At 52.7% G+C, this 25,156-nt stretch overlaps 1 protein-coding gene across 1 annotated transcript in view; it reads left to right on the top strand.

The window, feature by feature from the left end:
- The window catches only part of LOC137383991 (monocarboxylate transporter 1-like), a 51,155-nt gene that overhangs the window by 8,537 nt on the left and 17,462 nt on the right, over nt 1–25,156 (top strand). The window contains exon 2 of the mRNA XM_068057505.1: nt 4,804–5,055. Within this exon, the coding sequence (XP_067913606.1) occupies nt 4,839–5,055 (217 nt within the window). The 5' untranslated portion in view covers nt 4,804–4,838. The remainder of the gene's footprint in view (nt 1–4,803; nt 5,056–25,156) is intronic.

The following is a 25,156-nucleotide window of genomic DNA, read 5'->3' as shown; positions in this document are numbered from 1 at the left end:
AGAAGCAAAGTATGCATTTAGTTGGTCAGCCATTTCTTTATTCCCCATAATAAATTCCTCTGTTTCTGACTGTAAGGGACCTACATTTGTCTTCACCAATCTTTTTCTCTCACATACCTATAGAAACTTTTACAGTCAGTTTTTATGTTTCCCGCAAGCTTACTCTCGTACTCTATTTTCCCCTTCTTAATCAATCCCTTGGTCCTCCTTTGCTGAATTCTAAACTGCTCCCAATCCTCAGGTCTGTTGTTTTTCTGGCAAATTTATATACCTCTTCCTTGGATCTAATGCTATCTATAATTTCCCTTGTAATCCATGGTTTGGCTACCTTTCCCATTTTACTTTTGCGCCAGAGAGGGATAAACAATTGTTGCAGTTCATCCATGTGCTCTTTAATGTTTGCCATATCCACCATCATCCCTTTAAGTAATGTTTCCCAATCCGTCACAGCCAACTTGCGCCTTATACCTTCGTAGTTTCCTTTACTAAGATTCAGAGCCCTTGTCTCAGAATCAACTACGTCACTCTCCAACTTGATGAAGAATTCTATTATGTTATGGTCGCTCGTCCCCAAGGGGTCTCGCACCACTAGATTGTCAATTATTCCTCTCTCATTACACAATACCCAGTCCAGGATGGCCTGTTCTCTAGTTGGTTCCTCAACGTATTGGTCCAGAAAACCGTCTGGTCTCCACTCCCAAGAATGCCTCCTCTACGGTATTGTGACTAATTTGATTTGCCCAATCTAGATGCAGATTAAAGTCACCCATAATTACAGATGTTCCTTTATCGCATGCATCTCTAATTTCCTGTTTAATGCCATTCCCAACATCACCACTACAGTTTGGGTGTCTGTATACGACCCCCGCTAGCGTTTTTTGCCCCTTAGTGTTTCTCAGCTCTACCCATACAGATTCCACATCGTCAGAGCTAATATCTTTCCTCACTATTGTGTTAATTTCCTCTTTAACCAGCAATGCAACTCCACCGGCTTTTGCTTTTTGTCTTTCATTTCTAAATACTGAATATCCCTGGATGTTCTTTTCCCATCCCTGGTCACCTTGCAGCCATGTCTCTGTAATCCCGACTATATCATAGCCGTTTACATCTACTTCTCCATCCTCCTTTAAGATGCTCCTTAAAACCAAGCTTATGGTACCTGCCTAATATTTCCTTATCGAGCTCAATGTAAAATTTTGTTTACTAACGCGACTGTGAAGCGCCTTTGGATGTTTTACTACATTAAAGGTGCTATATAAATTCAGGTTTGTTATGACTGCCCGTGCATTGCTGACTATCTTTGTCCATTATTTGCAGCAAGTCTAATCTCATAGAGGACTTTGGAGTTATGGATCCTGTCACTGTGTCCTGTGATTAGAGACTGTGTATCTGACACATGGCAGTGAAGGGGTTACTGTTGGACTCTGTAGCCCTGGTGCCAATGCTTGGGTGTGTTGGCCATTATTTGTGTAACAGAGTGGGCAGAGGAAAGGATAGCAACCAGTGTTTCTGAGTTCAGTGTTCTTTATATTCAAAAAAGGGATAAATGTTTGTGAAAGGTTATACTTCAGCTTCTGGGAAAGGAGTCAATATTTGAGTTTTATAATGACTCAGACAGTGCAACAGAGCAGAGTAAAGCTCCCTCGACACTGTCCCCATCAAACACTAAAGAAAAGTAAAAGAAAAACTGGGTTTGCTGCTGCCTGATTGGGTATCTTGAGTGCTGAGTGCATCAACGAGGTGCAGCTGACAGTGCTGCAGTCAGTTGCAGGAGGTGCTTCTGGAGAAAGAGAGATATAAAGAAAGGAAAAAAATAAGAAAAAAATGGGTTAGATACAGAGTAAAGCTCCCTCGACACTGTCCCCATCAAACACTCCCAGGGCAGGTCCAGCATGGGGTTAGATACAGAGTAAAGCTCCCTCTATAAGAGTGTACGGTAACATAGTGGTTATGTTACTGAGACTATTAATCCAAGGGGTCTGGACTAATGGCAGCTGGGGAATTTAAATTCAACTTAGCTAAATGAATCTGGAATAAATATCTAGTCTCAGTAATGGTGAGCATGAAACTACTGGATTGTTGTAAAAACCCATTTGGTTCACTAAAGTCCTTTAAGGAAGGAAATCTGCTGTCCTTACCTGGTCTGGCCTACATGTGACTTCAGACCTATAGCAATGTGGTTGACTCTTAACTGTCACTGAGTTGTAATCAAGAAAGCAGTTCACCACCACCTTCTCAAGGACAATTCACACTGGGCAATAAAAGTTGACCTTGCCAGCAATGCTCACATCCTGTGAATGAATTAAAAAAAAACACTGTCCCATCAAGCATTTCCAGGTCAGAGTCTATCTCACCCATGCTGTTCCTGCCCTTAACAAAAACAAGAAATGCTGGAATCACTCAGCAGGTCTGGCAGCATCTGTGGAAAGAGAAGCAGAGTTAACGTTTCGGGTCAGTGACCCTTCTTCGGAACGGACACATATTAGAAATGTCACATGTTATAAGCAAGTGAGGTGGGGGTGGGGCAAGAGATAACAAAGGAGAAGGTGCAGATTGGACCAGGCCACATAGCTGACCAAAAGGTCACGGAGCAAAGGCAAACAATATGTTAATGGTGTGTTGAAAGACAAAGCATTAGTACAGATTAGGTGTGAATACACTGAATATTGAACAGCAGCAAGTGCAAACCTGAAAAAAAACCCTGAAAACAACAGTGGGCAAGCAAACTGAACAAACTAAGATGAAATGAAATAAATGCAAAAAAAGATAGTAAAAAATGTAAAAAAGAATGTAAAAAAAAGGAAGAAAAAATAACTAAAAATGAAAGTAAAATGGGGGGCTGTCATGCTCTGAAATTATTGAACTCAATGTTCAGTCCGGCAGGCTGTAGTGTGCCTAATCGGTAGATGAGATGCTGTTCCTCGAGCTTGCGTTGATGTTCACTGGAACACTGCAGCAATCCCAGGACAGAGATGTGAGCATGAGAGCAGGGGGGAGTGTTGAAATGGCAAGCAACCGGAAGCTCAGGGTCCTGCTTGCGGACTGAGCGGAGATGTTCCGCAAAGCGGTCACCCAGTCGGTGCGGATACCTGCTCCCGCCCCGAACTAGAAAACTTTATCAACTTTGCTTCCAATTTCCACCCTTCTCTCACCTTTACATGGTCCATCTCTGACACTTCCCTTCCCTTCCTCGACTTCTCTGTCTCCATCTCTGGGGATAGGTTGTCTACCAATATCCATTATAAGCCCACCGACTCCCACAGCTACCTCGACTACACTTCTTCACACCCTACCTCCTGTAAGGACTCCATTCCATTCTCCCAGTTTCTCCGTCTCCGACGCATCTGCTCTGATGATGCTACCTTCCATGACGGTGCTTCTGATATGACCTCCTTTTTCCTCAACCGAGGATTTCCCCCCACTGTGGTTGACAGGGCCCTCAACCGTGTCCGACCCATTCCCCGCACCTCTACCCTCACCCCTTCCCCTCCCTCCCAGAACCGTGACAGGGTTCCCCTTGTCCTCACTTTTCATCCCACCAGCCTCCATATCCAAAGGATCATCCTCCGTCATTTTCGCCACCTCCAGCGTGATGCCACTACCAGTCGCATCTTCCCCTCCCTTCCCCTGTCAGCATTCCGAAGGGATCGTTCCCTCCGCGACACCCTGGTCCACTCCTCCATTACCCCCACCACCTCGTCCCCGTCCCAGGGCACCTTCCCCTGCAATCGCAGGAGGTGTAATACCTGCCCATTTACCTCCCCTCTCCTCACAATCCCAGGCCCCAAACACTCCTTTCAGGTGAAGCAGCGATTTACTTGTACTTCTTTCAATGTAGTATACTGTATTCGCTGCTCACAGTGTGGTCTCCTCTACATTGGGGAGACCAAGCGCAGACTGGGTGACCGCTTTGCGGAACATCTCCGCTCAGTCCGCAAGCAGGACCCTGAGCTTCCAGTTGCTTGCCATTTCAACACTCCCCCCTGCTCTCATGCTCACATCTCTGTCCTGGGATTGCTGCAGTGTTCCAGTGAACATCAACGCAAGCTCGAGGAACAGCATCTCATCTACCGATTAGGCACACTACAGCCTGCCGGACTGAACATTGAGTTCAATAATTTCAGAGCATGACAGCCCCCCATTTTACTTTCATTTTTAGTCATTTTTAGTTATTTTTTCTTCCTTTTTTTTACATTCTTTTTTACATTTTTTACTATCTTTTTTTGCATTTATTTCATTTCATCTTAGTTTGTTCAGTTTGCTTACCCACTGTTTTTTTCAGGGTTTTTTTCAGGTTTGCACTTGCTGCTGTTCAATATTCAGTGTATTCACACCTAATCTGTACTAATGCTTTGTCTTTCAACACACCATTAACATATTGTTTGCCTTTGCTCCGTGACCTTTTGGTCTGCTATGTGGCCTGGTCCAATCTGCACCTTCTCCTTTGTTATCTCTTGCCCAACCCCCACCTCACTTGCTTATAATCTGTGACTTTTCTAATATTTGTCAGTTCCGAAGAAGGGTCACTGACCCGAAACGTTAACTCTGCTTCTCTTTCCACAGATGCTGCCAGACCTGCTGAGTGATTCCAGCGTTTCTTGTTTTTGTTTCAGATTTCCAGCATCCGCAGTATTTTGCTTTTATTTTACTGTTCCTGCCCTTGGCCTGTGGTAGGAAATATTCCATTTCACATCATTCACCTCCTCGACCTTGGCAAGTAAGAAGTTCTCTGTTGTCTGGTGTCTGGTGTCTGGTTTTCGTGCTCTTTTTGCCTTTGTTAATGTTTTCTTCATTTTCTTTCAGTAACTCACAGCTCCAGCGATTTTTGAGGTACGAGGATGCCTCCAGCAGTTGGAGGGCCACAGGGATATACCCCCCCGGATGGTGGATGGGGCTGGGCTGTAACCTTTGCATCTTTCATCTCGATCGGATTCTCCTATGCTTTCCCCAAAGCCATCACCGTCTTCTTCAAGGAGATCAAGGACATCTTTGAATCCACCGACAGCCAGGTGTCTTGGATTTCTTCCATAATGTTGGCAGTGATGTACGCTGGAGGTGAGTGAGATTAAAGGGGAACAGGCCCAGATTTGCTATGTGTAAAGTAATATCTTGGGTCTATGCAAAGCCTCTCATTATCGCAGGATGTCCCAAACCTCCTTACAACCAGTGAAGACCTTTTTCTTTTGCTGGGTAGTCACTATTGTAATGTAGGAAACGCGGCAGCCAATTTGCGCACAGCAAGCTCCCACAAACAGCAATGAGATAAATGACCAGATCATCTGTTTTTTAGTGTTGTTGCTTGAGAGATAAATAATGGCCCAGGACACTGCGGCGAACACCAACTTGTTCCTCTTCAAATACCTCTCGCGGGATCTGTCACATCTACCTGAGAGGGCAGTCAGAGCCTCAGCTTCACATCTCATCCCCAAGGACAGCACGTCTGCCAGTGTAGTGCGCCCTCGGTATTGCCCCTCCAACAGTGCAGTCCTCCCACAGGACTGACCCTCCGACAGTGCGGCGCTCCCTCAGTACTGACCCTCCGACAGTGCAGTCCTCCCACAGGACTGACCCTCCGACAGTGCAGCGCTCCCTCAGTACTGACCCTCCGACAGTGCAGCACTCCCTCAGTACTGACCCTCCGACAGTGCAGCGCTCCCTCAGTACTGACCCTCCGACAGTGCAGCGCTCCCTCAGTACTGACCCTCCGACTGTGCAGCGTTCCCTCAGTACTGACCCTCCGACAGTGCAGTCCTCCCACAGGACTGACCCTCCGACAGTGCAGCACTCCCTCAGTACTGACCCTCCGACAGTGCAGCGCTCCCTCAGTACTGACCCTCCGACAGTGCAGCGCTCCCTCAGTACTGACCCTCCGACTGTGCAGCGTTCCCTCAGTACTGACCCTCCGACAGTGCAGTCCTCCCACAGGACTGACCCTCCGACAGTGCAGCGCTCCCTCAGTACTGACCCTCCGACAGTGCAGCGCTCCCTCAGTACTGACCCTCCGACAGTGCAGCGCTCCCTCAGTACTGACCCTCCGACAGTGCAGCGCTCCCTCAGTACTGACCCTCCGACAGTGCAGCGCTCCCTCAGTACTGACCCTCCGACAGTGCAGCGCTCCCTCAGTACTGACCCTCCGACAGTGCAGCGCTCCCTCAGTACTGACCCTCCGACAGTGCAGCGCTCCCTCAGTACTGACCCTCCGACAGTGCAGCGCTCCCTCAGTACTGACCCTCCGACAGTGCAGCGCTCCCTCAGTACTGACCCTCCGACAGTGCAGCGCTCCTTCAGTACTGACCCTCCGACAGTGCAGCGCTCCCTCAGTACTGACCCTCCGACAGTGCAGCGCTCCCTCAGTACTGACCCTCCGACAGTGCAGCACTCCTTCAGTACTGACCCTCCGACAGTGCAGCACTCCATCAGTACTGACCCTCCGACAGTGCAGCACTCCATCAGTACTGACCCTCCAACAGTGCAGCACTCCCTCAGTACTGACCCTCCGACAGTGCAGCACTCCCTCAGTACTGACCCTCCGACAGTGCAGCACTCCCTCAGTACTGACCCTCCGACAGTGCAGCACTCCCTCAGTACTGACCCTCCGACAGTGCAGCACTCCCTCAGTACTGACCCTCCGACAGTGCAGCACTCCCTCAGTACTGACCCTCCGACAGTGCAGCACTCCCTCAGTACTGACCCTCCGACAGTGCAGCACTCCCTCAGTACTGACCCTCCGACAGTGCAGCGCTCCGTCAGTACTGACCCTCCGACAGTGCAGCACTCCCTCAGTACTGACCCTCCGACAGTGCAGCACTCCCTCAGTACTGAACCTCCGACAGTGCAGCACTCCTTCAGTACTGACCCTCCGACAGTGCAGCGCTCCCTCAGTACTGACCCTCCGACAGTGCAGCACTCCCTCAGTACTGACCCTCCGACAGTGCAGCACTCCTTCAGTACTGACCCTCCGACAGTGCAGCGCTCCCTCTGTACTGACCCTCCGACAGTGCAGCACTCCCTCAGTACTGACCCTCCGACAGTGCAGCACTCCCTCAGTACTGACCCTCCGACAGTGCAGCACTCCCTCAGTACTGACCCTCCGACAGTGCAGCACTCCCTCAGTACTGACCCTCCGACAGTGCAGCACTCCCTCAGTACTGACCCTCCGACAGTGCAGCACTCCCTCAGTACTGACCCTCCGACAGTGCAGCACTCCCTCAGTACTGGCCCTCCGACAGTGCAGCACTCCCTCAGTACTGGCCCTCCGACAGTGCAGCACTCCCTCTGTACTGACCCTCTGACAGTGCAGCACTCCTTCAGTACTGACCCTCTGACAGTGTGGCACTCCCTCAGTACTGACTCTCCGACAGTGTGGCACTCCCTCAGCACTGACCCTCCGACAGTGTGGCACTCCCTCAGCACTGACCCTCTGACAGTGCAGCACTCCCACGGTACTGACCCTCTGACAGTGCAGCACTCCCTCAGTACTGACCTTCTGACAGTGCAGCACTCCCATGGTACTGACCCTCCGATAGTGCGGCACTCCCTCAGTACTGACCCTCCGACAGTGTGGCACTCCCTCAGCACTGATCCTCCGACAGTGTGGCACTCCCTCAGTACTGACCCTCCGACAGTGTGGCTCTCCCTCTGTACTGACCTTCTGACAGTGCAGCCCTCCCTCAGTACTGACTCTCCGACAGTGCACGCTCCCTCAGTACTGACCTTCTGACAGTGCAGCCCTCCCTCAGTACTGACCCTCTGACAGTGTGGCACTCCCTCAGTAATTCACTGGGTGTAACAGCCTAGTTTTTGTGCTCAAATCCTGGAGTGGACTTGAACCCTGAACCTTCTGATTTCGAGGTGACAATGCTACAAACTGAACCACCGTTGATAGCTACTGCATGTGAATAGAAGGCAGAGGCTTTAGCTGATGGTAAAACCGATTTTCTAAGCAGATCAGACTTGAGTGTAAAGCAGATTTGCATGTTTCTGGAAGGTAAGTTTAACTTCTGCTTTTTGCAACAGTTAGAATCATACGGTTGATCCTACAGCACTGAAAGTGGCGATTCTGCTCATTTTACATCTGCTGGCTGTTTGAAAGAGCTATTCAATTAACTATTCCCCCTACAGGTTTTTCATTTTCTAGTATTTATCCAATTTTCTTTTGAAAGTTACAATTGAATCTTTTTCCACTGCACTTTCAGGCAGCGCATTCCAGATCACAACAACTCACTGCTTAGGAAAAGAATTTTCCTCATGTCACCTTTGGTTTTTTTCCCAATCATCTTAAATCTGTGCCCTCTGGTTACTTATCATCCTGCCAGTGGAAACAGTTTCTCTTTATTTACTCTATCATGATTTTGAACACCTCTAGTAAATTTCCCCTTAAGCATCTCTCTCTTTTTTATTAGTTTCATGGGATGTGGACATCACTGGCAAAGTCAGCAATTGTTACCCATTTCTAATTGCCCTTGAGAAGGTGGTGGTGAGCTGCCTTCTTGAACCGCTGTAGTCCATGTGGGGTAGGTGCACCCACAGTGCTGTTAGGAAGGGAGTTCTAGGATTTTGACCCAGCGACAGTGAAGGAACGGCGGTATAGTTCCAAGTCAGGATGATGTGTGGCCTAGAGGGGAACTTGCAGGTGGTGGTGTTCCCATGCATCTGCGGCCCTTGTCCTTCTAGGTGGTAGAGGTCGCGGGTTTGGAAGGTGCTGTTGAAGGACATGTGGTGCGTTGCGGCAGTGCATCTTGTAGATGGTACACACTGCTGCCATTATGTACCACCAGTACTCTGCTCTAAGGAGAACAACCCCAGCTTCACCCATGTCTCCACATAACTGACATCCCTCATTCCTGTTATCATTCTAGAATTACATCGAATTTACACCCCAACTGGTTTATGCCAGTATTTATGCTCCACTTGAGCCTCCTCCCACCATACATCATCTCACTCTATCAACAAATAGCCAACCTCCTCTTCATCCTCAAGGCTTGACAATTCTTCCAAACTGTGAGGCTTAGAATTGGACACAATCCTCCAGCTGAGGCCCAATCAGTGATTTTTGAAGGTTAATCATAACTTCCTTGCTTTTGTACTCAAAAGGAACGCAGAGATTTAAACTGGAAAGCTACTGGCGTTGGGGGTCATAACTGGATTTCCCAGAGAGACAGGAGGGAAGTGGGCAGGCCCTGCACCAGGGGTTAGGGTACAGGAATCCTCTCCTCAACCATGAGGTGAGCCAGGGACTGACTGAGTTGGCAACACGGTCGGACAACCTTCAACAAAGATACTTAGTGAGAGCCCAAAGCCCCTGAGCTGCTTAAAGCAATTAAAATTATTTCTGACTAATTCTGGATCGTGCCAGCCCTGGACGGAATCCAGATCCCAGCTGCTGTCTTTTAAATGAAGCTGGAGCAGGGAGAGGGGTTGATAACAGGTTCACCGTCACACTTGGGCTTCCAGACAACACACGCCTGCTGGCTGAGTCTTCGAAAACACTGTTCCAATTGAGTTTAAAAAAAATCTCTAATGATATTTGACGATGTTTCTCATTCCATTTTGCATTGGAAATTGTGTTTTTCGGTGACCTGGAGACTCTGGTCACTGTTGTGATTGGCAGTTTGCCATTTCCTAAGTTAAAGTGCCACAGTCCAAGTTCATTAACACAGATAGAATTACAGAATCATAGAATGGTTACAGCACAGAAGGAGGCCATTTGGCCTTTCGAGCCTATGCCAGCTCTCTGCAAGAACAGGATCTCAGTGTTACACTCTATAGCTAGAGGACGAGGCCCCAAAACGAGCTTCTGTACCTTCCTGATCTTGATGAGATGCTCACTCAATTCATTTTAAAACATTAACTCCAATTCCCCTGATAACTGTGTATGTGTGTGTACCCATATGTATGTGTGTGTGTATACGAAGCAGATTCCATAGTAATTTCGAAATAGAAATTGGATATAGAGCTGAGAAGGAAAAATTTGCAGGGCTATGAGGGAAGAGCGGGGCATGTGGGACTAATTGGATAGCTCTTTCAAAGAGCTGACAAAGGCACAATGGGTCAAATGGCCTCCTGTACTGTACGATTTTATGCTGAGCATCATTCTCCTCCTGTGTTGTGAATCTGTAGGAAAGAAGCATAGAAGCTATGAATGGGTGAGCATCACTCTGTTGGGATTAAGATGAAGGAGGTGGAGGGAAGCATGTGGTGCATCAGAGAGATGCCAGGGCGTCATTGTAGGTGCTCAGACAGTAACCAGATTCTAACCTTGCCAGGTCCCACTGCAAGAATTGGGTGCCTTGTCCAGGAGCTCCATGGGCTTGTCCTCAAAGAGGCTGAGATACTTCATGTTGGGAGAGACGCCTACAGTGCCTGCCTCTGGAGGGCATTGTGCATTAGTTTGCCCTGCATGGAGATAAAGGGAACACAGGAACAGGCGGAGGCCATTCAGCCCCTTGAGGCTGTTCTGTCTTTCAATTACATCACTGCTGCATCTGCACCTTAACTCCATTTACCAATCATTAACACCCTTATCCAACAAGAATCCATCAAGTTCAGTCTTGGAAGTTTCGATTGGTCCTAAACATTCGCAGCCTTTTGAGGGAGAGAGTTCCAGAGTTCCAGTACCCTTTGTGTGAAGAAGTACTTTCTGATTTTTGCTCCAGATTGCTTCTCTCTGGGTCCAGATTAGTCTGTGACTGTTCATTTAAAAAAAAAATTCTTTCATGGGATGTGGGTGTCGCTGGCAAGGCCAGCATTTGTTGTCCATCCCTAATTACCCTTGACAACTGAGTGGCTTGCTAGACCATTTCAGAGGACAGTTAAGAGTCAACCACATTGCTGTGGGTCTGGAGTCACATGTAGGCCAGACCAGGTAAGGATGGCAGATTTCCTTCCCTAAAGGGCATTAGTGAACCAGATGTTAATCTGTTAATTGTGTATCAATGGTTTGATTATATGCAGGTGAAGGTTGTTAATTGGGGTCTTAGTTGAGCACTTATAAGCAGCCACTCATGGAGACTGGTGGAGGGATTTGAACGAAGAGCTACATGTCTGTAATTCTTTTACCCTGCACAATAAATGTGAAATTGAGTAAAGATAGGCTCCGGCATTATCCTTCCAAAACAAGCTTTCTGGAGTTTAACACCAGATAGGTTTTTATGACAATTGGTGATAGTTTCATGGCATCACTAGCTTTCAATTCCAGTTTTTCCCTCTTTTAATTAATTGAGTTTAAATTCCACCAGCTGCCGTGGTGGGATTTGAACCCGTGTTCCCAGGGCATTAGCCTGGGCATCTGGATTACTAGCTCAGTGACATTATCGTTATGCCACTGTCTCCCTTCTAATAAAAGCATAATAAAAAATAATGTAAATCATAAAGTATAATAAATATTGTTAAAGTATGATGAAATTATTGATAAGAGGCACAGGAAGTTATTATTTGATAATCGTGGTACAATTCCTTTTTAAGAGATTCCAGGGCACAGCTTGGGTGTTCTGGTGTATCCGACGTTATCGGGCTTGTTTTGAAAACATGCCTTTAATGTTGGCTGTCTGCAGAATCACTCAGCATTTCAAAGGCAGTTTCAGATCCTTTCATAACTAGGTCACCATGTCACAGCCGGAACTGCAGGTGTTGCTTCAAGAACTGGTGTCGGTGAGCTACAACACGTGAGTTGTACAGGCAGCCAGAGAACATGATGTACATCCATTACACTAGAAGCCACAAATACACATAGAATGGTTACAGCACAGAAGGAGGCCATTCAGCCCATCATGTCCGTGCTAGACCTGCAAAGCGTGCACACACGCACTCAAAGACTTGCATTGCTATAGTGCCTTTCCCAAAGCACTTTACAGCCAATTGAATACTTTTGAAGTGTAGTCACTGTTGTAAAGTAGGAAACACAGCAACCAATTTGTGCACAGAAAGCTCCTGCAAACAGCAATGTGATAATGACCAGATAATCTGTTTTTATGTTGTTGATTGAATGATCAATATCAGCCAGGACTCTGGGGTAGAGCCGCCCTGCTCTTCTTTGAAATAGTGCTGTGGAATCTTTTACAGCCACCCGAGAGCGAACACAGAGCCTCAGTTTAATATCTTAGCTGAATACAGCATCTCCAACTGTGCAGCACTCCCTCAGTACTGCATTGGAGTGTTAGCCTCGAGTGGGACTTGAACCCACAGTCTTCTGACTCAGAGGTGAGAATGCTACCCACTTAGCCCAGCTGACACACAATGATACACGTGTACATACTGCACCGCGCACCCCCCCCCCCCCCCCGTCATATGCAGATGCATACACACAACTACCCACAAACAGAATCATTGACATCTGCCTCTATCCCTCACACATGTCCATGCCCAGGCGCACTCTATAGCAGGAACAGTTATTTCCTGCTTTCTCCACATTGTTCTGCCCTATCGAGAACTCTCCCCGCACTATCCATAAACATTCTGCACTTTGATTCAACAACACAGACCACAACCCATGGTATGTTGCTTCATTGTCCCATCACATGAGCCCAGTGTGACCACACTGAATGGTGCATCGAGACAACTGGGGCCAATGACATTTAACATGATTGGGTTGCTGCCAATCAGGACTAGAGATAAAACAGATGGAGGTCAAACGAGAGAAGGTCATGACAGACCATGTTTCAACATTGCCCTGATTTTGTGATTGAGCAACGAGCTCCAACTGGCAAAATCTGGATTTACCTGATGAGAATAGGGCACAAGGTTCACACTGCATTATGTTCACGCGGAGACTCACTGCTGCACTGACGGCTTATAATTGGAGGAAAGCAGGGATTTCTGTCTGCATCTGGACCGATTGAAGTTTATGTTGATTCTGATGCTGAATTAAAGATAGAATTTGCATTTATATAGCACCTTTCATGGCCTCACATCTTCCTAAACTACTTTACAGCCCATTAAGTAATTTTGAGCGTAGTCATTGTTGTCATCATTGAAGAACACTGCACTGTAGGATAGATAGAAAGGTCCTAGAAAGGGTTCAGAGGAGGTTTACCAAGACGTTGCCAGGTATGAGGAACTTCAGTTATGAGGAGTGAAAGTTGGGACTGTTTTCCTTAGAACAGAGAGGGTTAAAGACGTCCTAAAAGAGGTTTCCAAGATGCTGAGGGGTGTTGATAGAGTGGAGAGAGAAAAGCTATTCCCTCTGGTAAGTGGGCCAATAACCAGAGGTCATTGATTTCATAGAATCATAGAATAGTTACAGCACAGAAGGAGGCCATTTGGCCCGTCATATCCATGCCCTCTCTCTGCCAGAGCAACTCACCCAGTCCCACTCCCCTGCCCTTTCCTGGCAGCCCTGCAAATTTTGTCTCTTCAGATAATTATCCAATTCTCTTTTGAAAGCCTTGACTGAATCTGCCCCCACCACACTCTCAGGCAGTGTGTTCTGGATTATAAAAACTCACTGCAAATAAATGATTTTCCCTCATGTTGCCTCTGGTGCTTATGTCAATTACATTACAATCTGTGTCCTTTAGTTACTGATGCTTCTGTCACTGGACTCTATCCAAACCCTTCACTTCCCTCCTTTAAGATACTTTTTAAAACCTACTTCTTTGACCAAGATTTTGGTCATCTGCCCTAATATCTCCTTTTGTGGCTCGGTGTCATATTTTGCGTTATAACGTTCCTGTTTTATTACATTAAAGGCGCTATATAAATACAGCTTGTTGTTGCTCATGACTTTGAGCATCTCCATTAATTCTCCCCTCAACCTTTTCTGCTCCAATATGTACGTCCCAGCTTCTCCAGTCTCTCCACATAACTGAGGTCTTTCATCTCTGGTAATGTTCTAGTTAAAACAAAGCTCGGAACCATTTCTAAAGCCTTATCATCCTTCCCAGAGTGTAGTCAGTATACTCCAGCTGAGACCTACAAGTGTTTATAAAGTTTTACCATAACTTATAACCATTGAACCTTGGAAGGAGGCCATTCAGCCCATTGTGTCTGTGCTGGCTGAAAAACTAGCCACCCAATCTAATTCCACCTTCCAGCACCTGGTCCATAGCCTCGCAGGTTACAGCACTTCAGGCGAATGTACAGATACCTGTTAATAGAATTGAGGGTTTCTGCCTCCACCAGGCAGTGAATTCCAGACACCCACCTCCCTTTGGGTGAAAAAGTTTCTCCCCATGTCCCCTCTAATCCTTCTACCAATCACCTTAAATCTGTCCCCCTGATAATTGATCTCTCCACTGGGGGAGACAGGTCCTTCATGTCTACTCTATTTTGGGCCCCTCGTAATTTTGTAACACCTCAATTAAGTCACCCCTCAGCCGCCTCAGTTCCAGGGAAAGCAACCCTAGCCTTTCCAATCTTTCCTCATAGCCTTGGCAATATTCTTGTAAATCTCCTCTGTACTCTCTCCAGAGCAACTATGTCCTTTCTGTAACAAAAACAAGAAATGCTGGAATCACTCAGCAGGTCTGGCAGCATCTGTGGAAAGAGAAGCAGAGTTAACGTTTCGGGTCAGTGACCCTTCTTCGGAACTGACAAATATTAGAAAAGTCACAGATTATAAACAAGTGAGGTGGGGGTTGGGCAAGAGATAACAAAGAAGGTGCAGATTGGACCAGGCCACATAGCTGACCAAAAGGTCACGGAGCAAAGGCAAACAATATGTTAATGGTGTGTTGAAAGACAAAGCATTAGTACAGTCCTCACTTTTCATCCCACCAGCCTCCATATCCAAAGGATCATCCTCCGCCATTTTCGCCACCTCCAGCGTGATGCCACTACCAGTCGCATCTTCCCCTCCCTTCCCCTGTCAGCATTCCGAAGGGATCGTTCCCTCCGCGACACCCTGGTCCACTCCTCCATTACCCCCACCACCTCGTCCCCGTCCCAGGGCACCTTCCCTTGCTTCGGCTACTCCTCCGCCCGCCGGTCCGTCCCCGGAGTCGGCCGCCCTGACAGCCAGGGCGCTCTCCTCCGCCTGCGGGGCAGCGCCCTGACTGGAGGCGACCATGTTCCAGACTCGGAATAGATCCCGGTGAAAGACAGGCAACTCCCTCAGAGAGGCGCGGCTAACAGACTCCGCCGGGAGCTGCGTGTCGTCTTGAAGGCAGTGACCCGGGGAAAAATACGTCGCCAGCGCACACCATCTGGGAGGATGCTCGACGTACAGGTATCTCTGCAGGGTCCGAAGGCGGAGAGTCGCAGCCTGAGTGCGGACGCACACCAGCAACTGGCTGCCCTTCTCAATCGGGAGACCCTGGACCGCGGCAGAGACCCAGTGTTTCCTCTTGCCCCAGAAGAAATCAACAAGTTTCTTCTGGATCTTGGTGGCGAATGCAGGGGTCGGGGCCAAGGTGACCAACCGGTACCACAGCATGGAGACCACCAGTTGGTTTATAACCAGCACTCGGCCCCTGTAGGAAAGCACTTGGAGCAGTCCTGTCCAGCGCCCCAGCCGAGCGGTGACTTTCGCTTCCAACTCCTGCCAGTTTGCCGGCCAGGCTTCCTCAGCGGGGCTAAGGTGGACTCCCAGATAGAGGAGATGTGTGGTGCTCCACGCAAAAGGTGTCATCCCCTCCGGCAGGGAGTCCACCCGCCACTGACCCACCAGGAGACTGGAACATTTCTCCCAATTGATCCTCGCGGAGGACGCGGCAGAAAAGGTCTGCTGGCAGTCGCGCATCCTCCGCAAGTCTACAGGATCTGTGATTGCGAGGAGCACATCGTCGGCGTAAGCCGAGAGGACGACCTGCATGGCCAGCTCGCGCAGAGCCAATCCCGTCAACCTCTTGCGAAGCAGGCACAGGAAGGGCTCCACGCAGATGGTATACAATTGGCCGGACATGGGGCACCCCTGACGCACTCCTCTCCCAAAGCGAAGGGGTGCCATCAAGGACCCGTTAACCTTGACTAGACACTCTGCAGCGGCGAATAAAAGTCGGACCCGGGCCACAAAATGCGGCCCGAGTCCGAAAGCGCGCAGAGTCCCGAAAAGGTAATCGTGATCCACCCTGTCGAACGCCTTCTCCTGATCGAGGGCGAGAAAGGCGACCGACTGACCAGTCCTCTGGGAAAGATGGATCAGGTCCCGGACCAGGTGGATGTTGTCCTGGATGAACCGGCCCGGGACCGTGTAGGACTGGTCGGGGTGGATCATGTGGGCCAGCACGGAGCCCAGGCGGGTAGACATAGCCCGGGCAAAGATCTTATAATCCGTGCTGAGGAGGGAGACCGGACGCCAGTTTTTAAACAGGCGGTGATCGCCCCTCTTCGGCAGCAGGATGATGACCGTCTTGCGCCACGAGATGGGCATCTCCCGGGTCGCCAAGCTTTCCCCCAGGACCCGCGCGTAACCGTCCCCCAGGACGACTGAGAACGCCTTGAGGAACTCCACGGTCAACCCATCCAGCCCTGGGGATTTGCCCCTCAAGAGCTGGAGGAGGGCGCCAGTCAGCTCTGCCAATGTGAGCGGAGCCTCCAATCCTTCGGCGCCCTCTGGGCTGACCTGCAGCAGGTCCTCCCACAAAACTCTATGCGCGTCCTTGCTGGACGGATCCGAAGAGAACAACGCAGTGTAATAAGTACGGAGCAGGAGCTGCTTACGGACCCCCCGCCATTTTTCCAGCGAGCAGAAGAAGGGTGAGGCGTGGTCCAAATCTTCCAGGATCTGGATCTGCGACCTCACGTACGCGCCTCGGGACCCTATGAGCTGCAGGTCCCTCAGCGCGCCCTTCTTCTCTTTGTATGCCTGCCACAGGGCCAGGTCCGCAAGGGCATGACTGAGGCGGGACTCCGAGTCGAGCACCTCCCTCTCGAGGCGCCCGATCTCGGCTTCCCGCCTCTTAGTCGACCCCTTCGTGTACTCCTGACAGAAGACGCGGATGTGAGTCTTGCCCACATCCCACCATAGCCTCAAGGAGGGGAAGTCCGCCTGCTTCCTTCTCCAGTTGTCCAGAATCGGCGGAACGAGTCCAGAAATTGCTCGTCCTCCAGCAGCCAGTTGTTAAAGTGCCAGTACTCGGACCCCGCCCACGTGCGGAGCGGAGTGAACTCCGCCCACACCAGGCGGTGGTCCGAGCACGGCACCAGTCGCATGGAGGCCGCTGAGACGCGGGAGACGTACGCCTGCGAAAAGTAGAGGCGGTCGATTCGGGACCCTCCTCCTCCAGACCTCCACGTGAAGGCACTGGAGTCGGGATGGAGATTCCGCCAGACGTCCACCAAGTTGAGGGAGATGATCAGTTCCCTCAACTTCTCCACCGACGCTTGGCCGCGCTGGGGACCGGAGCGATCCCCCACCTCGAGGGTACAGTTAAGATCCCCCACCCCGAGGATGATGCATTCGGCGCTATTGATGGAGCTCAAGAGAGCGGACACTTCTTCAAAGAAGCGCGCTTGCAACCCGCCGAGCCTGGGCGCGTACACGTTCACAAATTGGAGCACCACGCTACCCAGGCGAACGGCAAGGTGGAGCAAGCGGCCCGGCACTAGCTCCTTGACCCCCAAGATCTCCGGCTGAAAAGTCGGGGCCAACAAGATAGCCACCCCACTAGAAATAGGGGTGAGGTGACTCATGTAGACCCCACCCTGCCACTCCAGGAGCCAGGTGGCTTAGTCTCCCGGAATGGTGTGGTTTTCCTGCAGAAAGCTCACCGCGTATCTCCCTTCCCTAAGGACTGAGAGATTGTGAAATCTGCGGTGAGCCCCCCTGCTGCCGTTGATGTTGAGGCTGGCTACGATTATCTTCATGTCAAAGGTAATTAAAACCCGTCACCAACACCTCACTGTGAGGAGAGAGTGGAAGTGCACCTGGTCTTCCACTCCCCCAGCAACCCATTGAGGAACACATTAAAACGGTGCCTCTCAACCAGTTTCACGCCTGCACACTTGCCCGCTATCTTGAGGGCGGCACGGACGGACTGAATGATTCGCGCCAGACTCGACCAACGGCCGAGGGCCAGTTGAACTTTATCGCGGCAACCCCTGCAAGCCGCGAGGAAATCCAGAGTTCCGCCGTGGGGATGAGAGGAGACTCGGTGGGAGGCACGAGGGACTCCACCACCTCACTGGCGATGGAATCAAGGTCGTCCTCCTTGCCCCAAAACGAGACCCGTCCTCTTCCAGGTCGTCACCGCCAGCGAACGACACGCCCACCGCACACTGTGGGGTGGACGTCCCGGCTGCGGCACCTGGTCCCGCCTCCGTCACGATCCCACCCCCAAGATCGCTGGCGGAGGAGTCCTCTCTGGGTTCTACTGTGAAACTGGAGCCTGTGGGTGCCAGCGGTTCAGGACCCCCCTCCACCTCCATCCCCAGGCCAATGAGTGGTCCAGGGGAGACGGAAGTTCCCGACTCTGGAAATCCAGCCAGAGCCAAGACCGGAGGTGGAGAGAGGAGGCCATCCCCAACTCCACCAGCACCCACAGGCCCAGCAGATGGGGCAGCATTTTCGGTTATAACTGGGTCAGGTATCTCCTGGTTGGTGGTGGACTCCGGCTGGGAGGGCCGACCCTTTAGGGCCGCGCCCTCCCCTCCACTCAGGTCACCCGACCCAGTGGCAGTGGCAGAATGGGCGGCGTCCCCAGGGTCCTCCACCACAAGCAGGGCCCCACTTACTCCTTCAGGAGGGGCCTCATGTACAGGGGCCTTCCCCTCCCCTCCATCCTGAGGGGTAGGGAGCTCCTGCCCAGACTTTGCAGCCTTGATGTTGGTGGTGGTGGCAGGGGGAACCTGGGGACCCGAAACAGGAGACGGCTCCCCTCCAACAGATGGGCCCTGCACCTCATGGCCCTGTGTTACTTCTGTGGAGGGGGTGCCTCCTCTTTTTTCCAGTTGGGCGCGGAAGCTCAGAGACCTCCATGTCATCAGAGGCCTCCGCCTCCGCACTCTTTTTTTAGTCACCCTGGGCCTGAGCCCAGCCCTGGAGCAAGTGGGCTCCCCAAGATCGGGCTTTGGGCTGAGCTCAGGCTCGGGTCGTGTCAATGCGTCCAGGGGACGGGTCTCTTGATGTTTAGTTTTCCTCCACGCCTTCCTTCCACCTGGACGGGCACTCCCCACCCTGCCGGAGGCTGTGAAGATCATAGCCTCCGGAACCTATTGAATGGTGTCTGGTGGAGATGTTGGGGGTGGGGGGGGGGTGGGAGGAGTTGCAGCGGCGTCACCCTGGGCTCCCGAGGTGGAGTTGGCAGCCGGGAGGTTGGGGCAGTTCTTACGAACATGCCCCACCCCCTTGCAGACATGGCACCGTGCCCCATCCAAGGTCCAGAAGACGCGGTAGGCCGTCCCCTGGAACTCTACATTGAAATGGCCCTCTGTGACCTCCTCCTGCACCAGCTGCATGAATAGCTGGCGGCGGAAGGAGTACACATGTCGGAGGCTGTTCTCCCGAAGACCGAGCGGGACTGGGGTGAGCCCCGTCTTTACCTCCCCCAGATGGTGCAGGTGGGGAAAGAGGAGCTCACCAGGAATGAAGGGTGGGACGTTCGATAGAATGATCCTTTGCGCAGTGGCCTCCAGGGGATCCACTGGCAGAAAGGTCCCGCCCACGGTGAGCCCCTTGCTCAGAGCCAGGGACACCGCCCGCTCAGTCCAGGAAAAACACCACCTTCCCGTACATTTTTGAGGCAGCAACAATGGCCGAAGGGCCGACAACCTCGGCCATTGCCTTTAGGTATGCCTCTATTGACATGTTTGGGTGGACATAGCTCTTGACCCCACACTTCAATGTTATTAATGCAAATGGTGACGGGACAACGGGTGCAGCCGCAGCAGCATATGTACGGGAAGGCCCCGCCACCGGCGAAGAGGGGCTTGCCATGGGGTTGCAAAGCTATGCCCACCCCCAAGAAACAAAGCACACAATAGTTTTCTCTTTAGCTCAAGCAATATGATGGGGTGGGAGGATGGGAGTAGAGGAGGATAGGGCTGAAAAGGACAAGGAGAGGAGAGGATAGGTGGCCGAGTGATGGAAGGGAGAGAACAGCTGCGAGGATATTACAGTTCAATTGGTGGTTGGAGCACCTTCCTGCAGAGTCTACAGTTCAATCTTCCAGTTAGGGGAGGGCTCTTCGCCCGGGTCGGTTAGAGCTGCCCTGTTCTCTCCCTTTTCTGCTGTTGTATAAAGATTGCCTTCACCCGGGCAGCTCCAGCCGTCTCGAGCCACAAAGTTGGGGGTGGGGAGGGAGCCTGCAGTGGCTGCAGAATGGCAGATAAACACAAGAGCAAATACAGGGGCTCCCTATAGAATTTGGCAGCCCCACCCCTGGATCTTCCGGTGCCTCCTCCCTCCCCCAACAGTCCAAACAACCAACAGTTCTCTGGTGCTACAACACCCACCTCTCCAAAATGACTTGCAGGTCTTCTTACTCTTGCAAAAGTTCCACAATAAATGCAGCTGTCTCCACTCTACAGCCACCACTTTGCAATAACTCCACTCTGCTGTCTCCTCTCCAGTTGCAGTTGCAGCAACACAGGTGCAGCTGATCACCCTGATTGCAGGCAGGAAGTGCTTCCCAAATTGCCCAGCCAATCCCATGCTGTACCTGCTCTGGGAGTGTTTGATGGGGACAGTGGACAGGGAGCTTTACTCTGGATCTAAGCCCGTTTTTTTTTTCTTCTTCCAACCCTTTTTTTTTTCTTTTTTTTTTCCAAGGTGGCCTTTATACCCCAGGCCCCTTTTATATATTTTATGTCGTGGGGGCCTTTATTCCTCAGGCCCCCTTTATATACACACTTATATTTTTAAAATAACTTTATTAAAAACAGAAATAAACAAAAACTCAAATTAAAATGCCATTTTCGGCGTCGACAATGCACTCCAGTCCCTGCGGTGCCCACCGGTCGCAGAAGGCCTCAAGCGTACCGGCGGACACCGCATGCTCCTTCTCCAGGGACACCCGGGCGCGAACGTAACCGCGGAAGAGGGGCAGGCAATCGGGGAGGACGGAACCCCCGACGGCCCGCAACCTGGACCTGTGAATTGCCACCTTGGCCAGGCCCAGGAGCAGACCGACGAGGAGATCCTCCTCCCGGCCCAAGCCCCTCCGCACCGGGTGCCCAAAGATCAGGAGCGTGGGACTGAAGTGCAGCCAGAATTTGAGGAGCAGCCCCTTCAGATACTCAAAGAGGGGCTGCAACCTCGCACACTCCGTATAAACGTGGAACACGGACTCGTCCAGGCTGCAGAAAGTACAGGCGGCCTGGGAGTCCGTGAACCTACTGAAAAGTCTATTGCACGGGACTGCTCTGTGCAGCACCCTCCATCCCAGGTCCCCAATGTAAAGGGGGAAGACTCCCGCGTAGAGAGACCTCCATTGGGGTTTCCCCTCGCCGCCAGATGGCAACGCGGACCGCCAGGGCGTGTCCGGCCGGCTGACGAGGGCGAGGAAGTGGAGAGTGTGCAGGAGCAGCCCGTACAGGAAACCCCTCCGCGCCGATTGGAATGGCACAGAGGGCATTTCCGAGAGGCGGCTCGGGTTGTGCGGGACCGGCTCCCGAGGAGGGTTTCAGGGCCTGGGTCCGATGAGCAGTTCCGGCCGAGCGGGGGTCAGCTCGGCCGGGATCGCTCCGCACTCCCGAGCCCCCTCGCTACCCGCAGTGAGGGGCGTCCCGGGGGTTTCGGCTACTCCTCCGCCCGCCGGACCGTCCCCGGAGTCTGCCGCCCGGACAGCCGAGGCGCTCTCCTCCGCCGGCGGGGGAGCACCCTGACTGGAGGCGACCATGTTCCAGACTCGGAATAGATCCCGGTAAAAGACAGGCAACTCCCTCAGAGAGGTGCGGCTAACGGACTCCACCGGGAGCTGCGTGTCGTCTTGAAGGCAGTGACACTGGCGGAAAAAATACGTCGCCAGCGCACACCATCTGGGAGGACGCTCAACGTACAGGTATCTCTGCAGGGTCCGAAGGCGGAGAGTCGCAGCCTGGGTGCGGATGCACACCAGCGAATGATCGCCCTCCTCAATCGGGAGACTCTGGACCGCGGCAGAGACCCCGTGTTTCCTCTTGCCCCAGAAGAAATCAACGAGTTTTTTCTGGATCTTGGTGGCAAATACAGGGGGCGGGGCCAAAGTGACCAACCGGTACCACAACATGGAGGCCACCAGTTGGTTTATGACCAACGCTCGGCCCCTGTAGGAAAGCACTCGGAGCAGTCCTGTCCAGCGCCCCAGCCGAGCGGTGACTTTCGCCTCCAACTCCTGCCAGTTTGCCGGCCAGGCTTCCTCAGCGGGGCTAAGGTGGACTCCCAGATAGAGGAGGTGTGTGGTGCTCCACGCAAAAGGTGTCATCTCCCCCGGCAGGGAGTCCACCCGCCACTGACCAACCAGGAGACTGGAACATTTCTCCCAATTGATCCTCGCGGAGGACGCGGCAGAAAAGGTCTGCTGACAGTCGCGCATCCTCCGCAAGTCAACGGGATCTGTGATTGCGAGGAGCACGTCGTCGGCGTAAGCCGAGAGGACGACCCGCATGGCCAGCTCGTGCAGAGCCAATCCCGTCAACCTCCTGCGAAGCAGGCACAGGAAGGGCTCCACGCAGATGGTATACAATTGGCCGGACATGGGGCATCCCTGACGCACTCCTCTCCCAAAGCGAAGGGGCGCCGTCAAGGACCCGTTAACTTTGACTAGACACTCTGCGGCGGCGTATAAAAGTCGGACCCGGGCCACAAAATGCGGCCCGAGTCCGAAAGCGCGCAGAGTCCCGAAAAGGTAATCGTGATCCACCCTGTCGAACGCCTTCTCCTGATCGAGGGAGAGAAAGGCGACTGACTGACCAGTCCTCTGGGAAAGATGGATCAGGTCCCGGACCAGGTGGATGTTGTCCTGGATGGACCGGCCCGGGACCGTGTAGGACTGGTCGGGGTGGATCATGTGGGCCAGCACGGAGCCCAGGCGGGTAGACATAGCCCGGGCAAAGATCTTATAATCCGTGCTGAGGAGGGAGACCGGACGCCAGTTTTTAAGCAGGCGGAGATCGCCCCTCTTCGGCAGCAGGACGATCACCACCCTGCGCCACGAGAGGGGCATCTCCCCAGTCGCCAGGCTTTCCCCCAGGACCCGCGCGTAATCGTCCCCCAGGACGTTCCAGAACGCCCTGAGGAACTCCACGGTCAACCCATCCAGCCCTGAGGATTTGCGCCTCGAGAGCTGGTGGAGGGCGCCAGTCAGCTCCGCCAACGTGAGCGGAGCCTCCAATCCTTCGGCGCCCTCTGGGCTGACCTGCGGCAGGTCCTCCCACAAAACTCTGCGCGCATCCTCGCCGGACGGATCCGGAGAGAACAACACACTGTAATAAGTACGGACCAGGAGGCCCATTCCCTCCGGATCCGTGATGGAGGATCCGTCGTCGGCCAGCAGCTCGACGAGCTGCTTACGGACCCCCCGCCATTTTTCCAGCGAGTAGAAGAAGGGTGAGGCGCGGTCCAAATCTTCCAGGATCTGGATCCGCGACCTCACGTACGCGCCTCGGGACCCTATGAGCTGCAGGTCCCTCAGCGCGCCCTTCTCTTTGTACGCCTGCCACAGGGCCGGGTCCACGACGGCATGACCGAGGTGGGACTCCAAGTCGAGCACCTCCCTCTCAAGGCACCCGATCTCGGCTTCCCGCCTCTTGGTCGACCCCTTCGCATACTCCTGACAGAAGACGCGGATGTGAGTCTTGCCCACATCCCACCATAGCCTCAAGGAGGGGAAGCCCCCCTGCTTCCTTCTCCAGTGGGCCCAGAATCGACAGAACGAGTCCCGAAATCGCACGTCCTCCAGAGTGAACTCCGCCCACACCAGGTGGTGGTCCGAGCACGGCACCAGCCGCATGGAGGCCGCCGAGACGTGGGAGACGTACGCCTGCGAAATGTAGAGGCGGTCGATTCGCGACCCCCCTCCTCCAGACCTCCACGTGAAGGCGCTGGAGTCGGGATGGAGATTCCGCCAGACGTCCACCAAGTTAAGGGAGATGATCAGTCCCCTCAACTTCTCCACCGACGCTTGGCCGCGCTGGGGACCGGAGCGATCCCCCACCTTGAGGGTGCAGTTAAAATCCCCCCCGAGGATGATGCACTCGCTGCTATCGATGGAGCTCAAGAGAGCGGACACTTCTTCAAAGAAGCGCGCTTGCAACGCGCCGGGCCAGGGCGCGTACACGTTCACAAAGTGGAGCGGCACGCTACCCAGGCGAACGGCGAGGTGGAGCAAGCGGCCCGGCACTAGCTCCTTGACCCCCAAGATCTCCGGCTGAAAAGTCGGGGCCAACAAGATAGCCACCCCACTAGAAATAGGGGTGAGGTGACTCATGTAGACCCCACCCTGCCACTCCAGGAGCCAGGTGGCTTCGTCTCCCGGAACGGTGTGTGTTTCCTGCAGAAAGCTCACCGCGTATCTCCCTTCCCTAAGGACTGAGAGATTGTGAAATCTGCGGTGAGACCCCCTGCTGCCATTGATGTTGAGGCTGGCTATGGTTATCTTCATGTCAAAGGTACTTAAAACCCGTCACCAACAGCTCACTGTGAGGAGGGAGTGGAAGTGCACCTGGCCTTCCACTCCCCTAGCAACCCACTGAGGAACACATTAAACCGGTGCCTCTCAACCAGTTTCACACCCGCGCGCTTGCCCTATACCTTCAGGGCAGCACGGACGGACTGGATGATCAGTGCCAGATTCGACCAGCGGTCGAGGGCCAGCTGAACTTTATTGCGGCAGCCCCTGCAAACCGCGAGGAAATCCCGGAGTTCCGCCGTGGGGATGAGATGAGATTCGGTGGGAGGCACGAGGGACTCCACCACCTCACTGGCGATGGAATCAAGATCATCCTCCGTGCCCCACAGCGAATCCCCATCCTCCTCCGGGTCGTCACCGCCAGCGGCCGACACATCCACCACACACTGTGGGGCGGACGTCCCGGCCGCGTCAGCTGGTCCCGCCTCCGTCACGATCCCACCCCCAGGATCGATGGCGGAGGAGTCCTCTCTGGGTTCTATTGTAAAATTGGAGCCTGTGGGTGCCAGCAGCCCAGGACCCCCCTCCACCTCTGTCCCCAGGCCAATGAGTGGTCCAGGGGAGACATAAGATCCCGACTCCGGAAATCCAGCCGGAGCCGAGACCGGAGGCGGAGAGAGGAAGCTATCTCCCGCTCCGCCAGCACCCACAGGTCCAGCAGATGGGGCAGCATT

This window comes from Heterodontus francisci, chromosome 25, assembly GCF_036365525.1.
Source record: "Heterodontus francisci isolate sHetFra1 chromosome 25, sHetFra1.hap1, whole genome shotgun sequence".
Classification (NCBI taxonomy): Eukaryota; Metazoa; Chordata; class Chondrichthyes; order Heterodontiformes; family Heterodontidae; genus Heterodontus; species Heterodontus francisci.
Note: the sequence above shows the minus strand (reverse complement) of the source record. Positions and strands in the feature narration are given on the sequence as shown.